The following is a 26,197-nucleotide window of genomic DNA, read 5'->3' as shown; positions in this document are numbered from 1 at the left end:
ACTTTTTGAATTTATTGAAATCATAACGACCTTTTTGAAAAAGGAGTACCTTATCTTGTTTCATAAACTCAAATATGGTGAAAAGAGGTTTTTCCGTCGTTTTTAAAGAAATTCTCTTAACATAAGCTTTAAGTGTCAGCATCGTTTTGTAGAACTCTGTTTTTTCCATACAGTAAAACAATTTGTCATGCATACAAAGTTCTTTAAGTAATTCAGTAAAAATTTGGTACTTTATTTCCTTTAAATGGGCATTTTTGTTTTTTTATTTAAAAAACTAGACAACACTACAGTTGCGAGAAAGATAGTTTTGACTGCTTGAAGGAAACAACCTTGGAAAAAATTAAAAAAAAGTGAAAAAATGTCATATATAAAAATAATGAAAATCCCCTTTGAAAATGATAGATCTATAAAAAAAAGACAATGGCAAACCGAGTGTATTTCTGCCAGGAAAAAGCTCCTCATAACTGTAAGTCCCTCCATTTCTGCAACGACATCAAGACGCGTATCACAAATATTATGTATTATTTTTATGAAAACTATGTTTTACGAAATTGTGGAACTGGTAATACAAAAGCTTATTGAAAAGTTTACGAAGCACCAGCAAAAGAGATAGAAAGACCCACGTCTACATACGCCACGGTACTGCGCTCTGGTAGTGCCATTCGGCTTTTCTTCTTCGAAAATACCTTTGGAAATTTGATATCGTCAATAGACTATGACATCCGAAAATGTTAAGAACGTTTTTGGTCTATTATTGATGGTATGAATATTAAGGAAATGTGAATTCAAAAAGACCTACCAAATAATTAATTTATTGTAAACGAATATCTCGGAAACAATTATTTCAATATATCTTGACGGCGAAGAGCTTTTTCTATGGGAGCCATCTGTAAGATTTTATTTATCTGAATAAACTAGAAACAATTGAACGATAGCATTGCCGAAGTAATGCCCTAATTATTTCTAAATGTCATCAAAAATGTCGTCAAATGAAAATATTGACGAATAAATGTTGGAAAATATCACTTCTCATTTATAAATTGCTAATGGGCACCCTATTACAAATCCTACTACATACCTAAATATACCGAAACTTCAAAGACCCTGTCTTAACACAAATACAACAATAATATAGCAATAACGAGTAGAAGAGCACCTGTTCCTAAAATGTTTACACATCAGCGGCAAATTATTATCTTTTATTGCTTACGGCATATGGAATGATGAATTTACTGCTTTCAGTAATCAAAAATAGAGTTTCAATTCTATTTCAAGAGCAGTTGTAAATATAATTGCCAATTTTGTGCTTCTTTGTACTTTATCTGGGTTTTCTCGCAAATAATTTATTATATTTACGTATGTTTCTTAGAAACACGTGATTTTCTGTCGTAACATGGACTGAGAGTGAAATGTGCTGCCACAACTCTGCTGCCGAATCGTCTATGGCGTGGGAGCCGAAGCGGCTCTCTCAATTTTGCTTCGGATGACCAATATCAAGGCAAACTGAATACAAAAAATGACAACGGAAGATTGCATATATCACGTGACCTTGAAACTGCTCTCAGCAAATTTTACAGAATCATTACGTTGCTGACGTAATTGTATACGTTTATTTACACTTTTTATTAGGAAAGGACCCTGAGGAATCGAATTTGAATAGATATTTCATTTGTGATTGTAGATGTATTCTGTGTTCTCTGGAGAAATGTTTGTATGTATTTGGGCTGGTGGGCTTTATTAAAAGAGACATTTTAACTCTTTTCAGAGGAAATCATTAGGTTAGGTTAGGTTATGGTGGTAGTCGGTCCGTACGACCAACTCACTTTGACCTTACAGGTCCGTTGTGATATCACTGTGCGACACGGGAACATTGCTTATTTATCTTCATGAAACCATTTTGAGGCTCTTATGAAGCGCAGGATTGGTCTAATGCCCACGCCACGTTTCTTCCTCTTCCTCATCTCTACAACTTCTACATTATTCATGGGAGAATACTCCTACAGGGTGGGCCATATAGCGTTTGCTTTTTGAACCACCTATTTGTTTGAGAATGGTAACACAAATGACATGTCAAATGTGTTCATAATTTACTTAAAGGTTTGACATTTACGAAATGGGACGCTATACGCTTGAACAAAATTTGGAAATATTGAAAACCTATTTCCAAAGTGGTGAGTCTTCTTCTTCTTTTCTGATTTTCCCATCGGTGACTACGTCAATAAGCAAAATTGTAGGATTTGGGGCTCAGAAAATCCACATGTTACTGTAGAGAAGCAAATGGGCATTTTCACGGTAACGGACGCGACATTTGTACGATTTTAAGTGCGTCCAAAACAATGAAGACAAAGTAAAAGTTTATATATATTGATATTGTTTTAAAGGGCTGACGGAGTGCTAGATTTTAATATATATGGGAAAGATCTTTTACAAATAAGTACGTAGTTATAAGCAATTATAAAGTGATACGGACGCGACAAAAAATAGAAGTTTTTTTTAGGCGCATTCAGAAATATACAAAATTCAGCAAATTAAGGATTTTTATATATATACAATATATATGTTAATAAATGCGAACAGATGACTGTTATTCGAAGGTTTATGAAATATGATAATTTTCTCTTCGTTTTTTTTAATTGAGTATAGAAGAAATACGGACGCGACATAGCGGACGCGACAAAATTTTTCATGAGCTAGGAAATAGAATTTTTTTCATTATAACACTTCAATTTTATTGAAAAAAAAAACTCAAGTAATATTACAGTAAAAACGACTTAAAAAATTAAGAAGAAAGTTATTAGTTTTTAGGATGGTCTATTTTAATTATTTTCTTTAATGAATAGGCCGTTCGAGCAACTTCAATACATTTACTGTCGAAATATGAAAACCAATGCATACTTTTAACTCCTTTGATATTTGGAACATTTTGCCATAACTCTGACAGTTGATTAGAAAAACTATCAATTTGTGTTCCAGAGATATACAAAATTTTAACTCCATCAATGTTATTCTTAGCACATTCATGGAAGCATAAGGCATCACCGAGAATGATATTTCTTGCTTTAACGATTTGCCAGACTTTTCGTTTAACTACGGCACCTATTCCGTCTACAGCACCTTTGCCATGTGAAGTGGCGAAACAATTCCACTCTAAGATTCCGCAATGAAATTCAGCTGCAAGTCTTGGAATACTAGAAAGAATAAATTTATTTTTGAATTGGGAAGTGCTTCCATCAGAGAAAATATAAATGCTGGTAACTCCTTTGTACTGGTTTTGTAAGATATTTATAATTTTGGAAATAAAGCAGTAAACGTCGAACTTACTGTGAGTCAATCTATCACTGATAACAGCATAGGACTTGGTTTCACCAAGAACCCAAGCTACGCACGTAATCACTGTTACTTGGTTATAACTAAAGTGGGCATCATGAATTTCGTTTTGGCATGTCAAGCGATAATTTTCAGCAAAATCAACTTGAATAACAATTTCATTAGCTGCTAAATTTTTCTTTTTAATTTCAAAGTAATTTTGTTGGTGACGTTTAATAAAACAATGCATTTTAAAAGCTGGAAGCTGAATCTCTACATCATGAATTAAGTCGCTTAAAGGACCAATAGTGTAGTTTAAAGTTATGCGATCGTCTACTTATCTCCACTGTTTCCATTTGATTTGCGTATCAAATTGATTAATAAACTGTATAGGAACTAGATCGTCTTTAATATCGCGTACACAGCTGTCACAAGTATTAGCCATGCACTTTTCATTCATAACGTCGCAGCAAACTGATGTAAGAAATAAATCAGCTTCGGCAGGAATCTGCGGTATAATCTTTGCACAGCCTTCTATATTAGTAAAAAAATAAAATTTGCATGGTACTTACAGATACACATATTGTGTGGTAAATTATTGATTAACTGAATGTAAGTTGGCTTAGAACTAATAAAAATAGTTTTGCAGACTTTTTCCTCGGCATATTCGGCTTTGAAGAGTTGATAGGTCATAATCATAAAACGTTTTGAGACTACTTTCCCATTGATTAGCATTGTATCCTTTCTCCCAGGAGCTTGAACGCTGATTCCATCTTGCAAAAATAATTTTTCAATTAATTTTTCACGCATCAGGCTTTTTGATGACTTGGTAGTATTTTCATCCATCGTTTCTGTTGGCCTAAGATATTTATTGCATAAAGATTTGAGGATAGCTATTTTTCTATCCAGGTTTTTAGGTAACGCGCGCTCAACTTTTTTTATTGCTTTTCCCATCGTTTGCTTACAGCTGTAAATTTCGCAATTCAAACTATCAATAATATTTACGCTCTTTTTTTTTGCCGCAAAACTTACTGCCTAACACGGTCCTTTTCTTTCTTCTTTTCTAATAAATTGCTATCACTTTTCATTTTTTGCGATAATCTTTTTCGGTACTCTTGCTTTCGTTTAGCTTCTTTCTTTTTGTATTCCTGCCATTTCTCGACGTTTTCTTTCATTTTCTCTCTATATTTCGTTGTTATTGCTTTTCTTGTTTCTTTTGCCGTTTTTGCCATCTATAAAATTTTAATCTTGTGCAATCTCTACGACTTTATTTAAAATTTAAGGTTCGCGGTAACGGACGCGACGAATTTCAAACACCAATAAATTTTATTAATCGTTTTTGTCGAGAGTCAATGGCTACTTTTCTTAAGTGAAATAAGTTATTTGCTTAAAGTCTGAAAGCAATTTATGCTTCAACACTTTTTGCACTAATGAGAACAATAAATGCTATTTTTCGGTAACGGACGCGACATACGAATATAAGCAGAAGTAAGCAAAAAAAATACCGTTATTCGATCTCCACTAAGTCTCTCTGCTTGTTAAACATTATGTTACTATCAGTAGAAGATTTTTAAATTATAAAAACATCATAGTATTGTTTTGAATAAGGGAATATTACAAGGAAAAAAGTTGGTACATTTGGTCAAAAGAGTTAGATTTTTGTAAATTTTGTATATTCGTTGCATATTTCGGCTCAAAATTAAAAGAAAAGAAAAATTCTTTTATATTTATAAAGTAAACACATTTGAGATTTATTATTTATTCATTAACAAAAAGTTTTCAGGAACAGTTTAAGTTTTGCACTCGTGGTTGACCTTTTTGTGAAAATGCCCAAATGCATCCACAACGAGTCACTGTTTGGTGCGGCATCATCGGGCCATTTTTTTTTTTCGAAAATGAGCGAGGAGCCGCGGTTACAGTAAATGGCGAGCGTTACCGTGACATGCTTAACGAGTTGTTTCCAAAAATTGATGACGTGAACGACATTTGGTTTCAACAGGACGGTGCAACTTGTCACACTGCCAAAGTTACACTCGAACTTTTGGCTACCGTTTTTAAAACCGAATAATCAGCCGAAATTCCGATATCAATTGGCCGCCTCGGAGCTGTGATTTAAGCCCGTTGGACTATTTTTTGTGGAGAGCCGTTAAGGACAAATGCTATGCGAACCATACAGAGACGATTGATGTTTTAAAACACGAAATCAAAGTTGCCATTCATGAAATTGGAGCCCAAACAATCGAAAATGTGCTTAAAAATTGGGTTGATCGAATGGCCTACTGTAAAGCCAGTCGTGGCAGTCATTTGAACGATATTATTTTTCATTCATAAATGACAATGTTCAATCTTCAAAATAAAAAAAAGTTTGAAAAAATATTGATTAGTTCTTTTTTATAGCCGATTCAAAAAGCAAATTTTACATGGCCCACCCTAAGTCTCAAGGAATGCCTGCCAAATAGCTAATGGCCAATGGCGCAAGCCACGACCTTCGAGATATCATGTCTTGAGAGGCTAAGCAATTCCTTTGTCCTTTTCTTATTTATTTGCGGCCATAGTAGCCTAGCTTTTACACATGTTTCTTCATTTTTCCATTACCTATTGGCCTCTTGGATAATTTTGATTTTTTATTATTAGTAACCAGAAATCATACTATTACAAAATTGCCCCAAAAATTAAAAATTTATTTACAAAAAGACAAATGCAGGGTGGTTCATATAGTAGTTAATTTTTAAAAACTCAAAAACAAAATAATAAAAATCAATTTTTTCGATATACTCGTATTATAGATTTATTTGAAAGAGCAAACATTCTCATGATTTATGAAGTACGATTTCACTCACGTGGTTACTTCGGCTGGTTTCGCACTAGCGCATTCTGCTAATGCAGTTTTCCACGACCTCGATGAAGTATTCTGGCTCTAACTCACGAACGGCTTGCTGGATATTCGCTTTAAGTGTCAGAATCGTTAATGGATTGTTCACAAAACATCGGTGCTTCACGGCACCCCTCAAACAAATCTAACAGCCTCCAGTAAACGAATTTGGCATGGCGCACCATCCTGCTGAAATCAAAGATTGTCCAAGATCGTGTATTCAATTACAAACATTTATGTCTCTAGTTAATATTATTGGGCCATAATGCACTGTGGCTTCTGATGGGATCTTCTGTGCTTTACCGCGAGTCTATAATTGAAAGCTTTTAATGAATTTGAGCCTCAAGAATAATAGAAAAACCTCTGTGGTAAATGAGCAAAGCCACTGTGTGGCAGCTCAATATAGCTGCTGAGATAAGGTATACCGACAAGATGATGAAATCATGTTCAGGATTATAGCTACTGCGAGGGATTAACCCAAAATCCCAAAATAAATATTTCAAAGCTTTATTAATTGCGATAAGAATGTTGTGCTTCTAGAGAACCAAACAAATTTGTATGTGTCCAGGTGCGTATAGTGTACAGATAAATATTATTTTTAAGAATGATAAGCGAACTTAAACTACTACTGACCACAATAGGCCTTCTATAGTCATGTATCATATTTATATGTCATATGCCCGTGCAAATGACAACGTACGAGTATGCATGTGTGTTAGTACTCGTTTGCACGTAGTTGAATTGGCATACATTTTAGAATAAAAATAGGTGGAACCAGCAATACTAATATATTGGTAATTTGGAATATCATCAGAACAGCCATGAAGTCAGTGATCGTTTTACTACTCGCAGTTGCAGCAGGTATGTGACTTAACGCCCAATACTAAACACAAAAAATATCCTCCAATTTTCTTTACTTGGCATCACCACAGCTGTGGCCACCCCTATTGCTGAGCAGAGAATATCTGGCGAAGGTGGTTGGTATGTGCCCCAACTGGATGGATCTTTGCAGTGGATGACTGAGGCTGAAGCCGAGGCATTGAGTGAAACAGCAACCAGCCGTGCCTCTGCTACACTTTATTTCCATTTGTACACCCGCGAGAACCCAACTACTGCGGATACTCTGGACACCGATGATACCGAATCTTTGCAGAAATCCCACTTCAACAAAGATCATCCCACAATAATCATTACTCATGGTTGGCAATCCAACGGAAACACCGCTTTGACAACATTGGTCCGTGATGCATATTTATCCAAGGGCGCATACAATATTATTTCATATACTGGAGCCACAAAGCGAATAGTCTCAATTACGTTTCTTCGGCGAATCTGCTGGTGTTGGTAAACAAGTAACTGGATTTATTGACTTTTTGTACCAGGAAGGTGGTTTATCATTCAAGACCATACATTTAATCGGTCACAGTTTGGGTGATCATATATGCGGTTATGCTGGAAAGAATGTCAAATATGGAACCATTCAGCAAATTACTGGATTGGATCCTTCTTTACCATTGTTCAGTTATGACAGTTCGGCAAAGCGTTTAGACCAAAATGATGCCGTCACTGAAGCAAACGCAGCGCTAACAGTAGAGGCTTTCAGCTGGAGAGGGGAAATCATATACATACAATTCTCCGAAAGTAACTCGATTTTCCTTAGCTCGGTTGGCTCAATGTTTTTTTTTTATTTTTTTTATTTTATTTATTTAATGATTCGAGGCGGTGTACCCTCTGCCCTACTTTGGTGCTTTGTTGTGAACTCTCTTCTTAATGACCTGGACACATCCAATCCAACGCGAACGATGTGTGCGTATTAATCATAGGACGATCACTTGAAGCTCTATGCAATAAAATGCAGGAAGTTCAAAATAAGATTGAGCATTGGTGCGAATTGCATGGTCTTTCGGTGAATCCTATAAAAAGTACCTTAGAGCTTTTCACTAGAATGGGTGCGTTTTCGATTAGACCCATTATTACATACGCCTCTGTGGTATAGTGGAAGGCTACAATGGTTAATTCCAGAGTAAAACCCCTAAACAGACTACAGAGAAGTATGGCCTACGGTATCACAGGTGCTATAATTACGACATCTAGGAAACCCTCAATGCCACTCTGAACTAGTCATCACTAGAACTTCAAATTCGAAAGGAAGCAGTGAAGCCGACGTACAGGCTCAAGTTAAACGGAGTCTGGGGAAATGACGAAGGCACTGGCCACTGTCAGATATACAGGTACCACCAGTTGTCGAAGCGATGCACACTATTCTCGATGCCAGTGGAATATCGGGTAGCGGATCTGGATGGGACTTAGACGAAGACACTAAGTACTCCTATGCCACAGGACAGATAGCCACGGTATTCCTTACGGAAGTCTATGCCCTCTTGAACAAGGCATACTGGCTAATTGAGGAAAAGTGGCGGAGTAGCAGTATTGGAATTTGTCGTGACAATCAAGTTACACTGAAAGCACTTTCTAACCCACGCTGCTCTTCGAAGTAAGTCGATGAATGTAAGGGAAAACTGAACAGTATTGCAAAACACAACAAAGTTAGTCTTATTTGATAGCCTGGACATTGTAGTATTACAGGGAACGAGTTAGCTCATAAACTGGCTAATGAAGGCTCTTAAAGTATGCCCGCTAGGCCCTGAACCCTTTCTAGGTATCAATTCAGCATCGATTCAACTGTGGATTGACGGCTTATGAGGTCTGCGCATAGAGGACGTTGGTCTGGGTTGAACTCGTGCAGAGTAGCCAAGTGTTTTGTGAAAGAAACAAACAGGAAAATAGCGACCTTTATCCTAAAACTCAGCAGAAAGGACCTGAGAGTACTGTGGTCAGCATATGGCTGCCATGGGGCTCGTCGACAGCCCGATATGCCTATCCTGTCTTGAGGATGATGACACTGCAGAGCATTTTTAGATTAGATTTGTGGAAGTTGGACAAGTCCAAGCACTCAGTCAGGAGACCATTGTACCACACCCGGATAGATTTCAGTAGAAAAAAAGAGATATAGGAAAGATAAAATGTGGGTGGTAAGACGGAACAATTAGTTTGAGGTCACCGTTCCACAAATCTCTTGGATTCATTGATGAATCTTAAGAGATCCGGAAGAGGAAGAGTATGAACTTTATGCATACTCAGTATATCGCAACCCAATATCCTAAGTCTGATTCTGGAAAACTTCGGACAGCTACAGCTCTTTCATTATTTGCTAAAGTATGTCGAGATGAGTCTGCTTTGGAGGAAGATGCAGCAATATTGAAAGTCGAAAAATTCCCTGACGGAGAGGCTACATTGGACGCGTTCAAGGAGGAGTCTCCATTACCCGATGAGACAATATTTGAGAATGAAGATGGCTCTATCAACATTATAAGATATCTGAATAATGCAAATAAATACAACGAATGCAAAAAAAAAAACCAAAATAGTTAAACAACAACTGATGCGCAGCTTTCCATTAATGGCTTCTGGATTTCTGCAAATTTCTTCTTTCTGCTGTGCTTAAGCTCGTCCTTTCTGGCGCTCTACCACTACAGCAAAATAAGATGTTCCTCTCTCTTCCAACGCTTCGTTGATTCCTTTCTGAAAAAGATAAAATAAATCCGCATAATAAACATAATTTTAATTGAAATTGCAAAATACACTAAAATACGTACCTTTCCTCTGTTAACATTTCGTTTATTATTTGCGGTCAAAACGGCAGATTGCAAAAAGCCGTAAAAACTTCAAAAGGAACCTTGGAAGCACCGATTATATCCGCTACTATTTCCCAAGCGCATATAAAACTGTGCGCTTATTGCTTCATACAGAAAAACAACTAATAATTAGCCGTACTACTAAACTATTAACTTAATCTAATTATCAATAAAGTCATAGCTTGAAGATACTGAACAAATAATTTCTCTATTCGATACTTCTAATTCTTCTTTTCTTATTCTTAGTGTTAACAATAACATCTATACTAATATTATAAAGAGGAAAACTTTGTTTGTTTGTAATGAAAAGGCTCAAAAACTACTGGACCGATTCTAAAAATTCTTTCACCATTCGAAAGCTACATCATCCACGAGTAACATGGATTATATTTTATTTTGGAAATAGGGCTCGAGATATAGGTCAAAACGTGGACCCGGGTAACCTTCGGATTTGTATGTACAATATGTGTATCAAATGGAAGCTGTGGGTGAATGCTTTAGTCCAGAGTATTTTTCATGCCGCTCCGTGACTAGGGTCTCGAGATAGAGACCAAAACGTGGAGCCTAGAATGTGTTTGTACAATACGGATATCAAATTGAAGCTGTTGGTGAATGCTTTAGTACAGAGTATTTTTCATGCCGCTCCGTGACTGGGGTCTCGAGATATAGGTCAAAACGTGGACCCGGGTAACGTTTGGTTGTGTATGTACAATATGGGTATCAAATGAAAGCTGTTGATAAGTGCTTTAATACGGGGTAATTTTCATACCTATTGATGACTAGGGTTTCGAAATATATGCCAAAACGTGGACCCGCCGTGTCTTTGCACCGAATTAAACCAAACTTACACACATTGTTAAGTAAGTATTGAAAATGGGTTTCGTAAAGTTTGGTTGTAATTCGGAGCACTGGCAACGGGTACAGCACTCTTTTGAACCAGCCATAATGTCGCTTACTTTTTTAACGCTTGGGGCGGAACTGAACTGTCAAATTGACAGTGTGAATTACAATGTGTCAATATTTCTTTCTGATTTGGATGCCATAAGGAAAGAACGTAAGTGCAACATGTAAAAATTGTTTGTGAATTTTTTTGGAGTGGATTTTGGAACAGTGAATAATTTCTTACGAAATTTGAGAATTTAATGTGAAATCCGAATGAAATTATGTGTTCGTGGAAAAAATTTTTTTTTTCGTTTTTTTTTTTGAAAAATATAAATGGATAATGGTTAAAAAAGCTCCAATGCTTAATAAAACATATAAATTGAAACGAAAAATTCATGGATGGTCAGGAAAAAAGACGATTGTTTCTTAGTTATTGTGATTTGAAATTTAAAAACAATAATCTTCTTTACCTGATTTTCAATTTATATTTTATATTTACTCAAAAACAAATAGAAAAACAAAAAATATTGTTTATGCCAAAGCGCTTGAATAAAGAATAAAGAAATAAATAAAATGAAATTCATATATTTTCTGTTCTAAACCATATCTATTCTATTTTAGTGTGCCCAGCGAAGGGGGCCGGGTTTGCTAGTCTTTAATAAACAAAAAACATTTTTCGTTCAAGGCTTACAGAAACGTTTTTGAACGTAATACATTTTGTACAGAAATTGGCTGCATATCCAAGAATGTTAGAAACAAAATTGGGCCCATCAGAGAGTACATGTCATATTAGTGTAGTTGTGCAGTATTGTCAACCCCTTGGTCTTTGCAATAAATTGAATGCTTTTTTATAAACAAAATGCGAAAATGTTTGAGTTTGGTGTTTGTTTCTTTTTTTAATTTAAAGCTACCAAAATTGTAAATTTAAAAAAAATTTATAATTTTATAATTAAAAAAAGGCCATTCTTGCATTTAAGCCTATGTTGAGAAGATTTCAGTATTATTGAAAATTTTTTGATTTTTATAAAATTTGATATTTTGAAAGCGCAAATCGCGTTTTTTGCTACGTTTAAGGTTATGCAAGAATATTGGATATTCTTTAGTCAACTCTTCTCAACATTGAACCCCATTTTATAAACTTTAAAAATCCTTTGAATCTACTGAATGCAAATTAAAGCCATAGAGGTGAATTCATAGTAAAAACAAAAATAGCAGGTAATACTGAAAAAATCATAACGGCCGAATTGTTTCATTAACTCAAAAATAGCAAAAAAGTGTTTTTCGGCCTTTTTTAAAGAAGTTCTCTTAACATAATTTTTAAACACGAGGATCGAATTTTTTTTTTAATACAGTCCATGAGCAAAACATATTTATTTTAAAAACCACACACAGTAAAAACAATTTGTCATGCATACAAAGTTCTTTAAGTAATTCAATAAAAATTTTGATTAAAGACTTGAGTGAAGACGAGCAAATTTCGAAAACAATCTAAATAAAGCAAAGAAATGCATACACACATATAACGCATGCACGAATACTATAACACACGATTAATCACCAACACCAACAATAATCGCAATCGCCGACAATATGACCAAATGATAAAAAAAGTAAAGCTAAATAGAAATGAGCGAATTATTGAACTAATTAAAAAAAAAAAAAAATTTACACATTTTACATTTTTTATGTTGAAAAAATTATATTTTAAATAATCACATATCACATTTTAATTAGAAGAGGCTAGAAAACTGTCACGAAGTAAGAACTAAAACGTCGAGGGTAGAAACAAAAAAAACTGCCGAATCAAGTTACCTAAAAGCAATCTGATTGATATTGTAAAATTCGCTGAGAGCAAAGCAATGGTACCACGAACGGCACCACCCTATTATTCTCTCCATCGAGCTACATATCCTTACACACAAATATTCGCATTTTTGGCAAACCAAGCCAAAAATAGGTTTTTTTATCAGAAAACTTTTTTGTAATCTTGTAATTTTCGGAAAATTTTATAGTGAATTATTTTTTAATAATTAAAAAAAATTCAAGGTATCAATTCATTTTATTCTGACGCCATTCGTTATTTCATTCTGATGCACCGTAGCCAATATAATGAAGCTCTTCATTCTTACGGGATTACAAAATTCATCGAGGTCACATTTTCTCAAATTCAAATGCCAACTGTGCATACTGGTATTCTCTCAAAAGCTCAAATCATGTCAGTTGTAAGCAAAACCAAGGCACGTATTTGGAAAAACTTTGAGGATCAAACAATCAGTTCACAAATAAAATTAGCTGTGAAAATACAAAGCAAAAATTAAAGCATAAATAATTATTTTTAATATTATCGAACTAATTCAAATATTATACACGGTGGCGCAAAATTAATCACTCTTTTTTTTTAATAACTTTTTGCTAAGTACAAAAATGATTTCGAGTGATGGAAATGTTCATGGTCGCCCTTTTTGTATACTGCTGTCTAGTTCACAAGTGTCAAATATGATTGGCCCACGACGCCATTTGCAAAAATTATAAAACTTCAGATACTTTCAGCCACCTTGGAACAGCTTGGCACTCAAATGTTTTACACTCCATTTACTCCATATTTCCTCTCATTTCGTATCAGAAGATTTTTTATTTGTTTTTCTCACAAAAAGAAGCAGCAGAACCCACTGTTTTAAATAAAAGAACTTTTCACTTCGGATTCTTGTTTTTCCCTGAGACAATTTTTTTGAGAAAAATCTCAAAAGATGCTAATCTATCAATAAATCAGATAAGAAACTCTTTTAATATTTTTCAAAATATATCTGGTTTTTATTTATGTATACCCAATATTCTTACAACGTTTACACTGAATATCAGACAAGCTGCGAAGATTTAGCTACCCATACCGAAGGGAGTCTTCGTGTTCACTGGAACATAGAACTCACCATTAGCACTGACGAAGTTACTGGTGGCGGCCATGCGAATCGAAGAATAAGTTTCACCACAAGACTTGCTAACAGCCTCTTCATAATCACCGCACTTTATAGATGGGAAATTATCGCTGCCAATAGCTTCAGCGTAGTAAATGTATGAGCGTGAGTGAGCGCATGAACCGAAAAGATCGATTCCACAACCAGGTTGACTCTTGCCACCGTTGGGATAGAAAGCTCCTTTGCCAATTGGTTTCAAAAAACCCAACACACCACCGTTAGTCTGGATGGACTCAACATAGACGGCATCATTTTGGTTCAAACGCTCTGCGGGCTCATCATAACTGAACAATGGTAAAGCAGGATCCAAACCAGTAATTTGCTGAATGGTTCCATATTTCACATTCTTTCCTGCATAACCGGATATATGAGCACCCAAACTGTGACCGATTAAATGCAAGGACTCGAATGATAAACCACCGTCCGTGTACAAAAAGTCAATCAATCCAGCTACTTGTTTACCAACATCAGGAGCACACAGCACAGAGGCAGCATAACCAAGACTTGCCTTGTCGCTCCAGTCTACTGCAATAATGTTGTAATCACCCTTGGAGAAATACGCATCACGGATCAATGTTGTCAAAGCGGTGTTTCCGTTCGATTGCCAACCATGAGTAATGATTATTGTGGGATAATCTTTGTTGAAGTGGGATTTCTGCAAAGATTCGGTATCATCGGTGTCCAGAGTATCCGCAGTAGTTGGGTTCTCGCGGGTGTACAAATGGAAATAAAGTGTAGCAGAGGCACGGCTGGTTGCTGTTTCACTCAATGCCTCGGCTTCAGCCTCAGTCATCCACTGCAAAGATCCATCCAGTTGGGGCACATACCAACCACCTTCGCCAGATATTCTCTGCTCAGCAATAGGGGTGGCCACAGTTGTGGTGATGCCAAGTAAAGAAAAAAGGAGGATATTTTTTGTGTTTAGTATTGGGCGTTAAGTCACATACCTGCTGCAACTGCTAGTAGTAAAACGATCGCTGTCTTCATGACTGCTCTTCTGATATTCCAAATTAACAATATAATCAAATGGCTGCTCCACCGATTTTTATACCAAAAATATTCTTGTTCAATTTAGTTATGCCCATTTACTTTTTAAATGCATAAATATATGACTTTAGAAATATCTACTGTGGTAAAAAATACGAGGAGTTAAAGCTATCTTATCATTTCATAAAATCTTACAGAAATGGAATGTCCTTTAACGAATTTAATTTGGTACTTTTCTTATCATAATTAATAAATTCAGGACCCATATAACATATTTAGCAGCTAGTTGTCATAAAATATACTATTAGTAGGTATGTGTGAGTGCTTAAGCTTTTTATTACGATAATTAATTCATCACCACTGTCTCATTTTTGAGGATTTGTTGATTTCATAATTTGATTTCAAGCGATAAATTGCTTTGAGCCATTACCCAGCAGTGAAATCTGCAAGCACAGATTTTTTACTATTGTATTGGGCAGAAACTTTGATGACGACAAGAGAAAAAGGATAGGATAGAATAGAAGAATAGAGGTAATGAGACCTATGAGAATTTTCCAGATTCTTTGATAAATCTGAAAATATCATCCAGTTCGAAAGAACGAATTTTACTAGTTCTCATAACTTCGGAACAAAACATTCGTAACCTTGCTCTAGCAAGTGCGGGACACTCACACAGAAAATGCTCTGTGCCATCCGCCTCCTCTAAGCAAGACAGGCAAATCGGCTCCTCAATGATCCCAATAGTGGTCATATGTTGACCCCATGGATTGTGTCCTGTAATAATACCGACCATCAACCGAACGTCTTTTTCTCCAAGTTTTAGAAGAAACAATTAGAAAATAAATGTTTTTCTTCATTTTGGTATTTCACCGAGATTTGAACCTACGTTCTCTCTGAATTCCGAATGGTAGTCACGCACCAACCCACTCGGTTACGGTGGCCGCCTTATGGCTTATGACTTATTGCGTGAAAAGGAGGTAGGGAGCCCACAAACAGTGGAGCGATATTTGCTCCGGAATGGGAATAATCCTTTCCATTTGGTTGCAGGAAAGTTCCAAAAAAATATTCTGGTTAACTCCAGACTCTGCTGAGCACCTAACTTCTCAGCTTCACAGTTAACTTAGAAGTTCCAGAATAATAGCGATTTCGACTAAAAAACAGGTAAATCTTGTAACCTTTAAGTTATTATAATTCAATTCTAAATTCTGCCTAAGCATACATCGTGTAACAGATGCAATAAGCCGCTCCGTGTTTTGAGCGCAGGTGAGGTTTCCTATGACCAAAGTTGAGCGGCAAGCTGCAAAAGAAATGTTTATTTGAGTTGCTCGACTGTGGCACGGATTCTTCTAGGAGATGTAGATGTCATCTTAAAGCAATATACACACAGTATTAATAAAACATTAAATTCAAATAAACAGTTACTTTATTGGACCTACTTTATGGAAATATAATAAATATGGTAACACTCGAACATTTTTGGGTCATCGTGAAGCACCTTGTCGGACCGCAATACAGAAATTGGTAAAAAAATTCGAGTTGTTGGGACAAGTTAGTGATGTGAAGAATAAAACCCGTGCACGTCGCTCAAGAACAGCCGAAAACATTACGAGAGTGTTGAAGAAAACCCAAGTTTATCCATTCCTCGTCGTTCTTTGAAATTAGGCATTCCATAAACATCATTACAGATTTGGGTCTTAAGGCTTATAAAATCCCCTTAACACAAGAACTCAAGCCGACCGATCATCAATAACGTCGTGTCTTTGCTGATTGGGTCGTTGAAATGCGTGAAGAGGATCCGGAACTCCGAATCGCTTAAAGTTAGTGAAGTGAGGACTACAGAAGAATTTTATTCATGACCAAAATACCTATCGGTCAGAGTGTCTTGATTTCGAACATACATGCATACATAGATATACATACATATATGAAGGACCAGCAGATCTGCCGATTAGAACACACGTTGACAAGTTGAATTCAAATTAATAGAGCAGCTCTAACTGCTGTGCACATCTTTAGTGTATGGAAAGCTATGGAACTCTAACTTTAAGAATTAAGTCAAAATTAAATTCAAATCTAAACTTTATTTAAATATTTTTCAAAAATATTATTTTATTAAAGTATATTCATAATTTTTTATTCTGAACATCAGAGAAAATGGGCAAAATTTATTCACCCTTGCCATAGGGAGCCACTTCGTTTACGGGAACGTAGAACTCACCAAAACCATTGACAAAGTTACTGGTGGCGGCCATGCGAATCGAAGAATAACTCATACCACAATTATTTCCATCAGCCTTTTCCCAATCACCGCACTTCATATGTACATTGGGAAATCATCCTACCGAACAGCTTCAGCAAAGTATATTTATGAGCGTGAGTGAGCGCACGAACCGACAAGATCAATGCCACAATCAGATTGACTCTTGCCACCTTTGGGATAGAAAGCTCCTTTGCCAATTGGTTTCAAGAAACCCAACTTACCACCGCAAGTTTGGATGGACTCAACATAGGCGGCATCACTTCGGTTCAAACGCTTTGCGGGCTTGTCATAACTGAACAACGGTAAGGCAGGATCCAAACCTGTTATTCGCTCAATGGCTCCATATTTCACATTCTTACCAGCAAAACCGGATATAAGAGCATTTGTAGGACTATTTTGATTGAAGTGGGATTTCTGCAAAGATTCGGTGTCATCTGTAGCAAGCGTATCTGCAGTGGTAGAGTTCTCGTTCGTGTACAAATAATAATAAAATCGAGTAGTGCTACGGCCGGTTGGTGTTTCACTCAATGCCTCGGCTTCCTCTCAACGCTCAAATTTTGTGCAATTTTTTTTCATTCACTTTCAACCATTTTTTTTCCTTTGAGTTGCAGAACAGTTGGCGTAATTTTGACCGGCGAGACTTGAGTTGTGAAATCTTTTATACCTCATACATTTGGGTTTCTATCGCTCATACAAACACTCGAGACTGTGATGTGCTTAGTACGCAGTTTTTCCCAATTAGCTTTAACTTTATCCATTTCAATATTTTGCGATGTCAAGTTATTCTTGAATTAATTAGATTTTGTAGACAATTTGCGCAAGTTATCGATAAAACCTTCGAATATCACCTTAACTAACTCAGCACATTGCACGTGCCAATTATATTGAACAGCGACAAAATGGAGACCCGAGTTTGCCCCCTAAAGCGTTGAAATTATGCGTAATTGTTTTTGCTGTAAAGCCTTCCGAATTACTCACCCAAAATATCGAACAAGTCTCCAATGTGTGCAAATTTAATTAGTGCGTGAAATTTTTGGCGAACGTCTGATTTCCAAAAATTCAGATTTCCCTTGGCCACACACATTTAACATTTTAACTAATCACATATCACATTTTAATTAGAAGAGGCTAGAAAACTGTCACGAAGTAAGAACTAAAACATCGAGGGTAGAAACAAAACAAACTGCCGAATCAAGTTACCTAAAAGCAATCTGGTCACACTGACCCCCAAGGGTGACGCCACGAAAATCAGTTGATATTGTAAAATTCGCTGAGAGCAAAGCAATGGTACCACGAGCGGCACCACCCTATTATTCTCTCCATCGAGCTACATATCCTTACACACAAATACTAGTATTTTTGGCCAACTAAGAACAAAATAGTTTTTTTTTCACAAAACTTATTTGTAATCTTGTAATTTTCGGAAAATTGTATAGGGAAATATTTTATAATAATTAAAAAAAATTGAGGGACAGACAAAATTCCTCGAGGTCACATTTTCTCAAATTTAAATCCCAACTGTGCATACTGGTATTCTCTCAAAAGCTCAAATCATGTCAGTTGTAAGGAAAACCAAGGAACGTATTTGGAAAAACTTTGAGGATCAAACAATCAGTTCACAAATATAATTAGCTGTGAAAAAACAAAGCAAAACTTGAAGCATAAATAATTATTTTTAATATTATCGAACTAATTCAAATATTATATAAGGTGGCGCAAAATTAATCACTCTTTTTTTTTAATAACTTTTTTCTAAGTACAAAAATGATTTCGAGTGATGGAAATGTTCATGGTCGCCCTTTTTGTATAATGCAGCTGTCTAGTTCACAAGTCTCAAATATGATTGGCCCACGACGCCATTTGCAAAAATTATAAAACTTCAGATACTTTCAGCCACCTTGGAACAGCTTGGCACTCAAATGTTTTACACTCCATTTACTCCATATTTCCTCTCATTTCGTATCAGAAGATTTTTTATTTGTTTTTCTCACAAAAAGAAGCAGCAGAACCCACTGTTTTAAATAAAAGAACTTTTCACTTCGGATTCTTATTTTTCCCTGAGACAATTTTTTTGAGAAAAATTTCAAAAGATGCTAATCTATCAATAAATCAGATAAGAAACTCTTTTAATATTTTTCAAAATATATCTGGTTTTTATTTATGTATACCCAATATTCTTACAACGTTTACACTGAATATCAGACAAGCTGCGAAGATTTAGCTACCCATACCGAAGGGAGACTTCTTGTTCACTGGAACATAGAACTCACCATTAGCACTCACGAAGTTACTGGTGGAGGCCATGCGAATCGAAGAATAAGTTTGACCACAAGACTTGCTAACAGCCTCTTCATAATCACCGCACTTTATAGATGGGAAATTATCGCTGCCAATAGCTTCAGCATAGTATATATATGAGCGTGAGTGAGCGCACGAACCGACAAGATCGATTCCACAACCACGTTGACTCTTGCCACCGTTGGGATAGAAAGCTCCTTTGCCAATTGGCTTCAAGAAACCCAACGTACCACCATTAGTCTGGATGGACTCAACATAGGCGGCATCATTTTGGTTCAAACGCTTTGCGGGCTCATCATAACTGAACAATGGTAAAGCAGGATCCAAACCAGTAATTTGCTGAATGCGTCCATATTTCACATTCTTTCCTGCATAACCGGATACATGAGCACCCAAACTGTGACCGATTAAATGCAAGGACTCGAATGATAAACCACCGTCCGTGTACAAAAAGTCAATAAATCCAGCTACTTGTTTACCAACACCAGGAACACGCAGCACAGAGGCGGCATAATTGAGACTTTGCGCCTTGTCGCTCCAGTCTACTGCAATAATGTTGTAATAACCCTTGGAGAAATACGCATCACGGATCAATGTTGTCAAATCGGAGTCAAAGTCGGATTGCCAACCATGAATAATGATTATTGTGGGATAATCTTTGTTGAAGTGGGATTTCTGCAAAGATTCGGTATCATCGGTGTCCAGAGTATCCGCAGTAGTTGGGTTCTCGCGGGTGTACAAATGGAAATAAAGTGTAGCAGAGGCACGGCTGGTTGCTGTTTCACTCAATGCCTCGGCTTCAGCCTCAGTCATCCACTGCAAAGATCCATCCAGTTGGGGCACATACCAACCACCTTCGCCAGATATTCTCTGCTCAGCAATAGGGGTGGCCACAGCTGTGGTGATGCCAAGTAAAGAAAAAAGGAGGATATTTTTTGTGTTTAGTATTGGGCGTTAAGTCACATACCTGCTGCAACTGCTAGTAGTAAAACGATCGCTGTCTTCATGACTGCTCTTCTGATATTCCAAATTAACAATATAATCAAATGGCTGCTCCACCGATTTTTATACCAAAAATATTCTTGTTCAATTTAGTTATGCCCATTTACTTTTTAAATGCATAAATATATGACTTTAGAAATATCTACTGTGGTAAAAAATACGAGGAGTTAAAGCTATCTTATCATTTCATAAAATCTTACAGAAATGGAATGTCCTTTAACGAATTTAATATAATTTGGTACTTTTCTTATCATAATTAATAAATTCAGGACCCATATAACATATTTAACAGCTAGTTGTCATAAAATATACTATTAGTAGGTATGTGTGAGTGCTTAAGCTTTTTATTACGATAATTAATTCATCACCACTGTCTAATTTTTGAGGATTTGTTGATTTCATAATTTGATTTCAAGCGATAAATTGCTTTGAGCCATTACCCAGCAGTGAAATCTGCAAGCACAGATTTTTTACTATTGTATTGGGCAGAAACTTTGATGATGACAAGAGAAAAACTCCACCGAAGATTTGCTAATTTCACTTACAACAGAACGCTGAACTGTGATCTTTGCAGCGACCTACACAAAAATCAGCAAATAAGATCCAGCAGCTCCGATCACTAAGTCATGTCCTACATATAGGTAGCAACGGTTCAGAATTGAAAGTATTCGATGCGGTATTTGAAGCAGTTGGCAGAACAAGCGGAAGGCTTGGAATTTAAATGGAAGGTCGTGCCAAGAAGTACCGAGAGATTTGGTAACTCCTAAAACACTCAGGCTAAAAAGCCCAATGTATTTAAAGCTCTGAAAAGTGAAAGGGTTGCTAGGCAAGGAGGAAAGCAGAGAAGTAACAGAAGAAAAAAGATAGGATAGAATAGAAGAATAGAGGTAATGAGACCTATGAGAATTTTCCAGATTCTTTGATAAATCTGAAAATATCATCCAGTTCGAAAGAACGAATTTTACTAGTTCTCATAACTTCGGAACAAAACATTCGTAACCTTGCTCTAGCAAGTGCGGGACACTCACACAGAAAATGCTCTGTGCCATCCGCCTCCTCTAAGCAAGACAGGCAAATCGGCTCCTCAATGATCCCAATAGTGGTCATATGTTGACCCCATGGATTGTGTCCTGTAATAATACCGACCATCAACCGAACGTCTTTTTCTCCAAGTTTTAGAAGAAACAATTAGAAAATAAATGTTTTTCTTCATTTTGGTATTTCACCGAGATTTGAACCTACGTTCTCTCTGAATTCCGAATGGTAGTCACGCACCAACCCACTCGGTTACGGTGGCCGCCTTATGGCTTATGACTTATTGCGTGAAAAGGAGGTAGGGAGCCCACAAACAGTGGAGCGATATTTGCTCCGGAATGGGAATAATCCTTTCCATTTGGTTGCAGGAAAGTTCCAAAAAAATATTCTGGTTAACTCCAGACTCTGCTGAGCACCTAACTTCTCAGCTTCACAGTTAACTTAGAAGTTCCAGAATAATAGCGATTTCGACTAAAAAACAGGTAAATCTTGTAACCTTTAAGTTATTATAATTCAATTCTAAATTCTGCCTAAGCATACATCGTGTAACAGATTCAATAAACCGCTCCGTGTTTTGAGCGCAGGTGAGGTTTCCTATGACCAAAGTTGAGCGGCAAGCTGCAAAAGAAATGTTTATTTGAGTTGCTCGACTGTGGCTCGGTTACTTATAGGAGATGTAGATCTCATCTTAAAGCAATATACAAAAAGTATTAATAAAACATTAAATTCAAATAAACAGTTATTTCATTGGACCTACTTTATGGAAATATAAATAATAAATATGGTAACACTCGAACGTTTTTGGGTAATCGTGAAGCACCTTGTCGGACCGCAATACAGAAATTGGTGAAAAAATTCGAGCTGTTGGGACAAGTTAGTAATGTGAAGAATAAAACCCGTGCACGTCGCTCAAGAACAGCCGAAAACATGTTGTTTTCGAAAGTGTTGAAGAAAACCCAAGATTATCCATTCTTTGAGGCCTATAAAGTCCAGTTAACACAAGAACTCAAGCCGACCGATCATCAACAACGTCATGTCTTTGCTGATTGGGTCGTTGAAATGCGTGAAAAGGATCCGGAATTTCGAATCATTTAAAGTTAGTGAAGTGAGCACTACATAAAAATTTTATTCATGGCCAAAATACCTACCGGTCAGAGTGTCCTAATTTCGAAATTAAAAACATGCATACATACATACACATACATAGGTATATGGAGGACCAACAGATCTGACGATTAGAACGCATGTTGACATGTTGAATTCAGATTAATAGAGCAGCTCTGACTGCTGTGCACATCTTTAGTGTTTGGAAAGCTATGGAACTCTAACTTTAAGAATTAAGTCAAAATTAAATTTGAATCTAAACGTTATTTAAATATTTTTCAAAAATATTCCATAGGGAGCCACTTCGTTTACGGGAACGTAGAACTCACCAAAATCATTGACGAAGTTACTGGTGGCGGCCATGCGAATCGAAGAATAACTCATACCACAATTATTTCCGACAGCCTTTTCCTAATCACCGCACTTCATACATGGGAAATCATCCTTCCGAACAGCTTCAGCAAAGTAAAGCGTTTTTGAGTAAGAGCGCTTCAACTTTTTTTTTGAATAAAACACAAACGGTTTGACTTTTTTAACTAATTTTTTTTTATTATCGAGTTTGAACATATACATTTAAGTATGAAATTCGATTTCTTTTGCATGACCACCGCGTGCACGTTTTACGAAGTCCAATCGTTGAACCCAATTTTCGACCACTCTTTTGCATAAATCGGCCGAAATTCCAGCAATTTCGCGTTCAATATTGGCTCTGAGCTCACAAATCGTCGCCGGCTTGTTACTAAAGACCAGTGGTTGCCAACCTTTTCAATGTGTTGAGCTACTTTCAAGATTTTGAAATAAACAGCGAGCTACTTGCACAAGCCAACATAAATTAAATAATACACAGTTATATTCGACATACAATACATGTATTTATTTTACTAATATACGTTGTATATATATATAATAAACTTATAACTTATAGTGCTTATACTTATGCATAACTACATCCATGTTCACACCTATCAATCGTAACAAAATTTTTTGCAGTCATAATGGCAAATCACAAGCGACTTGAAAAAACAACAAAACAGTAATAGTACATTATTATATAAATAAAATATGGGCAGATAAAAAGAGCATATTTAATGAGAAGGTTCACATTCTGTCTCATCAATAATTTTTTTAATATTTGCAGTGTCATTGATACAGTCATTCGAATACAGTTATCCAAATGTATATCTGTAAGCCGATTGCGGTATTTAATTTTAATAAATTTCATATTGGAAAAAGAAGATTCACACAAATAAGTTGAACTGAATAACGCTTTTACTTTACTCTTTACTTACTAAAGTCCATATACATTTTGTATTTGAACCTAAGGATTTTAAAGTCAAGTCACTTTGAAAAGCAATCAGTTCCCTTTCTGTCACAGCAATGTCTTCGCCAAAGTTGTTCATAACACAAGTTGCAAACTGTTGTATATCAATGTCCATGAAGGGTGAAACAACAAATTGCGTCACTAAAGCAATTTTGCTGAAATCCTTGAAACGATTTTTGAAGTTTTCCTTCAAGTTAGAAACTATTTCCATATGATATTTACTGTCATAGGGCTCTAATAGTTTTTTGGATACATTTTCGGAAAGAATAGGAAAATGCTTAGTATCGCGTTTTTTTAGGTTTTGTTCCCAAAATGCAAGTTTTGTAATAAATGCATTTATATCAGAAATCATTTCCGCTAATTCTTTATCCCTGCCTTGAAGCTGCAAGTTAAGCTTATTTAATTTCTCTGTAATGTCCACAAGAAAACCAAAATCTCTGAGCCAAGTCGAATTTTCCAGTTCAGGAATCGGTTCATCGCGTTCTTTGAAAAATTGGAGTATAGCAGGCAGGACATCATTGAAACGTTTGAGCACTCGTCCTCTGCTTAACCATTGCACTTCAGAGTGAAGAAGTAGCTCTCCGTATTGACAGTCAATTTCATCAGCCAAGGTTTTAAATAATCTTCTTTGTAACGCTTGATCCTAATCTTGTTCACAATTTTCACCACCAGTTTCATAACGTTGTTCAAGTTTAGAAAATTTCCACATAATGCTTGCTGATGTATAATACAGTGGTAACTAAGAAATTGTGGAAAACTTTCATCCTTATGACATAGCGCCACGAGCCCCTTATCACAATCCACCATAGCTGGAGCACCGTCAGTTGTCAGGCCTACCATTTTTGATATTGGAATTTTCTCAGAAGAGATGAGATTTTTTAAATGAGAAAACAGCTCTAGCCCAGTAGTATGCCCTTTGAGTGGAATAAACTTCAAAAGATCTTCTTTAATTGTAAAATCACTAAAAGCCATCCTGACAAATATGGCCATCTGTGAGGTGTCAACTACATCTATTGATTCATCCAGTTGCAGTGAAAAATAAATACAGTTATCTAAGTCACTTCTTAACTGTAAAAAAAATATCATTGCTCATTACTTCTACTCGCCTCATCACTGTATTAGTAGAAAGTTGCATAGATTTTATAGCAGACACTATTTCGTCTTTATTTCTAAAGTTGGCGAATAAAGAATCTGTAGCTTCCAAAAATGCTTGTTTTATGATTTCCCTGTCTTCATAAGGTTTTTTTCTTTTGTGCAATTATTATATCTGGGAAACACGATAAGATGCTTCAGTTGCAACCTTATTTTTGTCGATTGTTTTCAAAAATATTGACTGTTGTCCAATTAGCTGGATTTTTAAATGTTTCAGTTTTTCTTTTTTGGTGACAGAATTTAACGGGAATGCCTTCTCAAAATTCGATTGTACAGTTTTATGATGCCTCTCAATATTTCCTTTTTTAGGAACTGACACAGATGTATTACATAACAAACAAACACTTTTGCCTTTAACTTCTGTGAAGAAGTATTGTTCTTCCCATTCCGAATGGAAATGGTATGTCTTCGCCTTCTTACTACTGCTTGCCATAATGTTTCGAACTCTAACCCAACCGCTGCACGCAGAACGTTGATAATGCCGTTCAGTATTAAACTGAGCGCAATGTCGACGTGCATTGCGTATACAGGAATGATAGAAACAAGATTGCGCCCATCAGAGCGTACGTGACGTCACGTTTGCTGAGTTGTGCAGTATTGCCAACCATTTGCTCTTCGCAATAAATTTAGTGTTTTTTTATACCGAAAATGCGACAATTTTTAAGTTTGGTGTTTGTTTCTTTTTGTTTTTAATTTAAGGCTAGCGAAACTTTAGGTTAAAAAAAAAACTGTATTATAATACAAAAGAAGTTTAAAAAAGGCTACTCTGAGAAGATTTTAGTGCTAATGAAAATTTTTTTACTCCTATAAAATTTGATAATTTGAAAGTGCAAATTTAATTTTTGGCTCCATTTAAGGCTATACAAAAATATTAAATGCCCCTCTCTCAATTCTTCTTAAGATTGAAAACCTTTTTACACATTTTAAAAAGCCTTTGAATTTATTGAATGCGAATTAAAACCATAGAGGTGTAATCGTTTCTTCCGGTCATCAATCCTTAGAGAGACATAGAGCATCAAGAGGTGTATTCATAGTAAAAATAAGCAACAAAATATCAGAAAATACTAAAGAAACCATACTGACATTTTTACAAAAAGAGTACCTTATCTAGTTACATAACTTCAAATATAGCAAAAAAGTCGTTCCCTTAATAAAAGAGTCTCGCTTAACAAAAAAAACTCATAAATTAAATTGTACATAAGCATAACACATTTATTTATTGTAAAAAAACGCACATTCTACAGACAATTTGTCACGATACAAAGTTCTTTAAGTAACACAATAAAAATTTCGTTTTTTATTTTCTTTAAA

At 35.9% G+C, this 26,197-nt stretch overlaps 3 protein-coding genes across 3 annotated transcripts in view; 1 reads left to right on the top strand and 2 right to left on the bottom strand.

Annotated features, from left to right (window-relative positions):
• LOC129247155 (pancreatic lipase-related protein 2-like) overlaps window positions 1-26,197 on the top strand; it is a 73,441-nt gene that overhangs the window by 648 nt on the left and 46,596 nt on the right. The gene's annotated exons all lie outside the window — the stretch shown is intronic.
• Window positions 13,594-17,732, bottom strand: LOC129249398 (phospholipase A1-like). The gene is made up of 3 exons (XM_054889197.1): window positions 17,669-17,732; window positions 17,110-17,423; window positions 13,594-14,580 (listed from the first exon to the last, which is right to left on the bottom strand). The coding sequence occupies exons 1-3, from the start codon at window positions 17,730-17,732 to the stop codon at window positions 13,630-13,632; spliced, it is 1,329 nt and encodes a 442-aa protein (XP_054745172.1). The 3' UTR covers window positions 13,594-13,629.
• LOC129247156 (pancreatic lipase-related protein 2-like) lies at window positions 19,153-20,290 on the bottom strand. The gene is made up of 2 exons (XM_054886120.1): window positions 20,240-20,290; window positions 19,153-20,168 (listed from the first exon to the last, which is right to left on the bottom strand). Exons 1-2 carry the CDS (start codon window positions 20,277-20,279, stop codon window positions 19,192-19,194), a joined length of 1,017 nt encoding a protein of 338 aa, XP_054742095.1. The 5' UTR covers window positions 20,280-20,290; the 3' UTR covers window positions 19,153-19,191.

Source organism: Anastrepha obliqua, chromosome 5 (assembly GCF_027943255.1).
Source record: "Anastrepha obliqua isolate idAnaObli1 chromosome 5, idAnaObli1_1.0, whole genome shotgun sequence".
Classification (NCBI taxonomy): Eukaryota; Metazoa; Arthropoda; class Insecta; order Diptera; family Tephritidae; genus Anastrepha; species Anastrepha obliqua.
Note: the sequence above shows the minus strand (reverse complement) of the source record. Positions and strands in the feature narration are given on the sequence as shown.

Bases quoted from the DNA above. Each gene is read 5' to 3' on its own strand.
- LOC129249398 (XM_054889197.1), bottom strand. From the start codon at position 17,732: ATGGATAAAGTTAAAGCTAATTGGGAAAAACTGCGTACTAAGCACATC. The intron at 17,424-17,668 runs GTATGAGCGATA...CTACCACTGCAG, and splicing joins CATCACAGTCTCGAGTGTTT to ATACGCTTGCTACAGATGAC. The intron at 14,581-17,109 runs GTCGGTTCGTGC...CCTATTGCTGAG, and splicing joins CTGATTGTGGCATTGATCTT to CAGAGAATATCTGGCGAAGG.
- LOC129247156 (XM_054886120.1), bottom strand. From the start codon at position 20,279: ATGAAGACAGCGATCGTTTTACTACTAGCAGTTGCAGCAG. The intron at 20,169-20,239 runs GTATGTGACTTA...GCATCACCACAG, and splicing joins ACTACTAGCAGTTGCAGCAG to CTGTGGCCACCCCTATTGCT.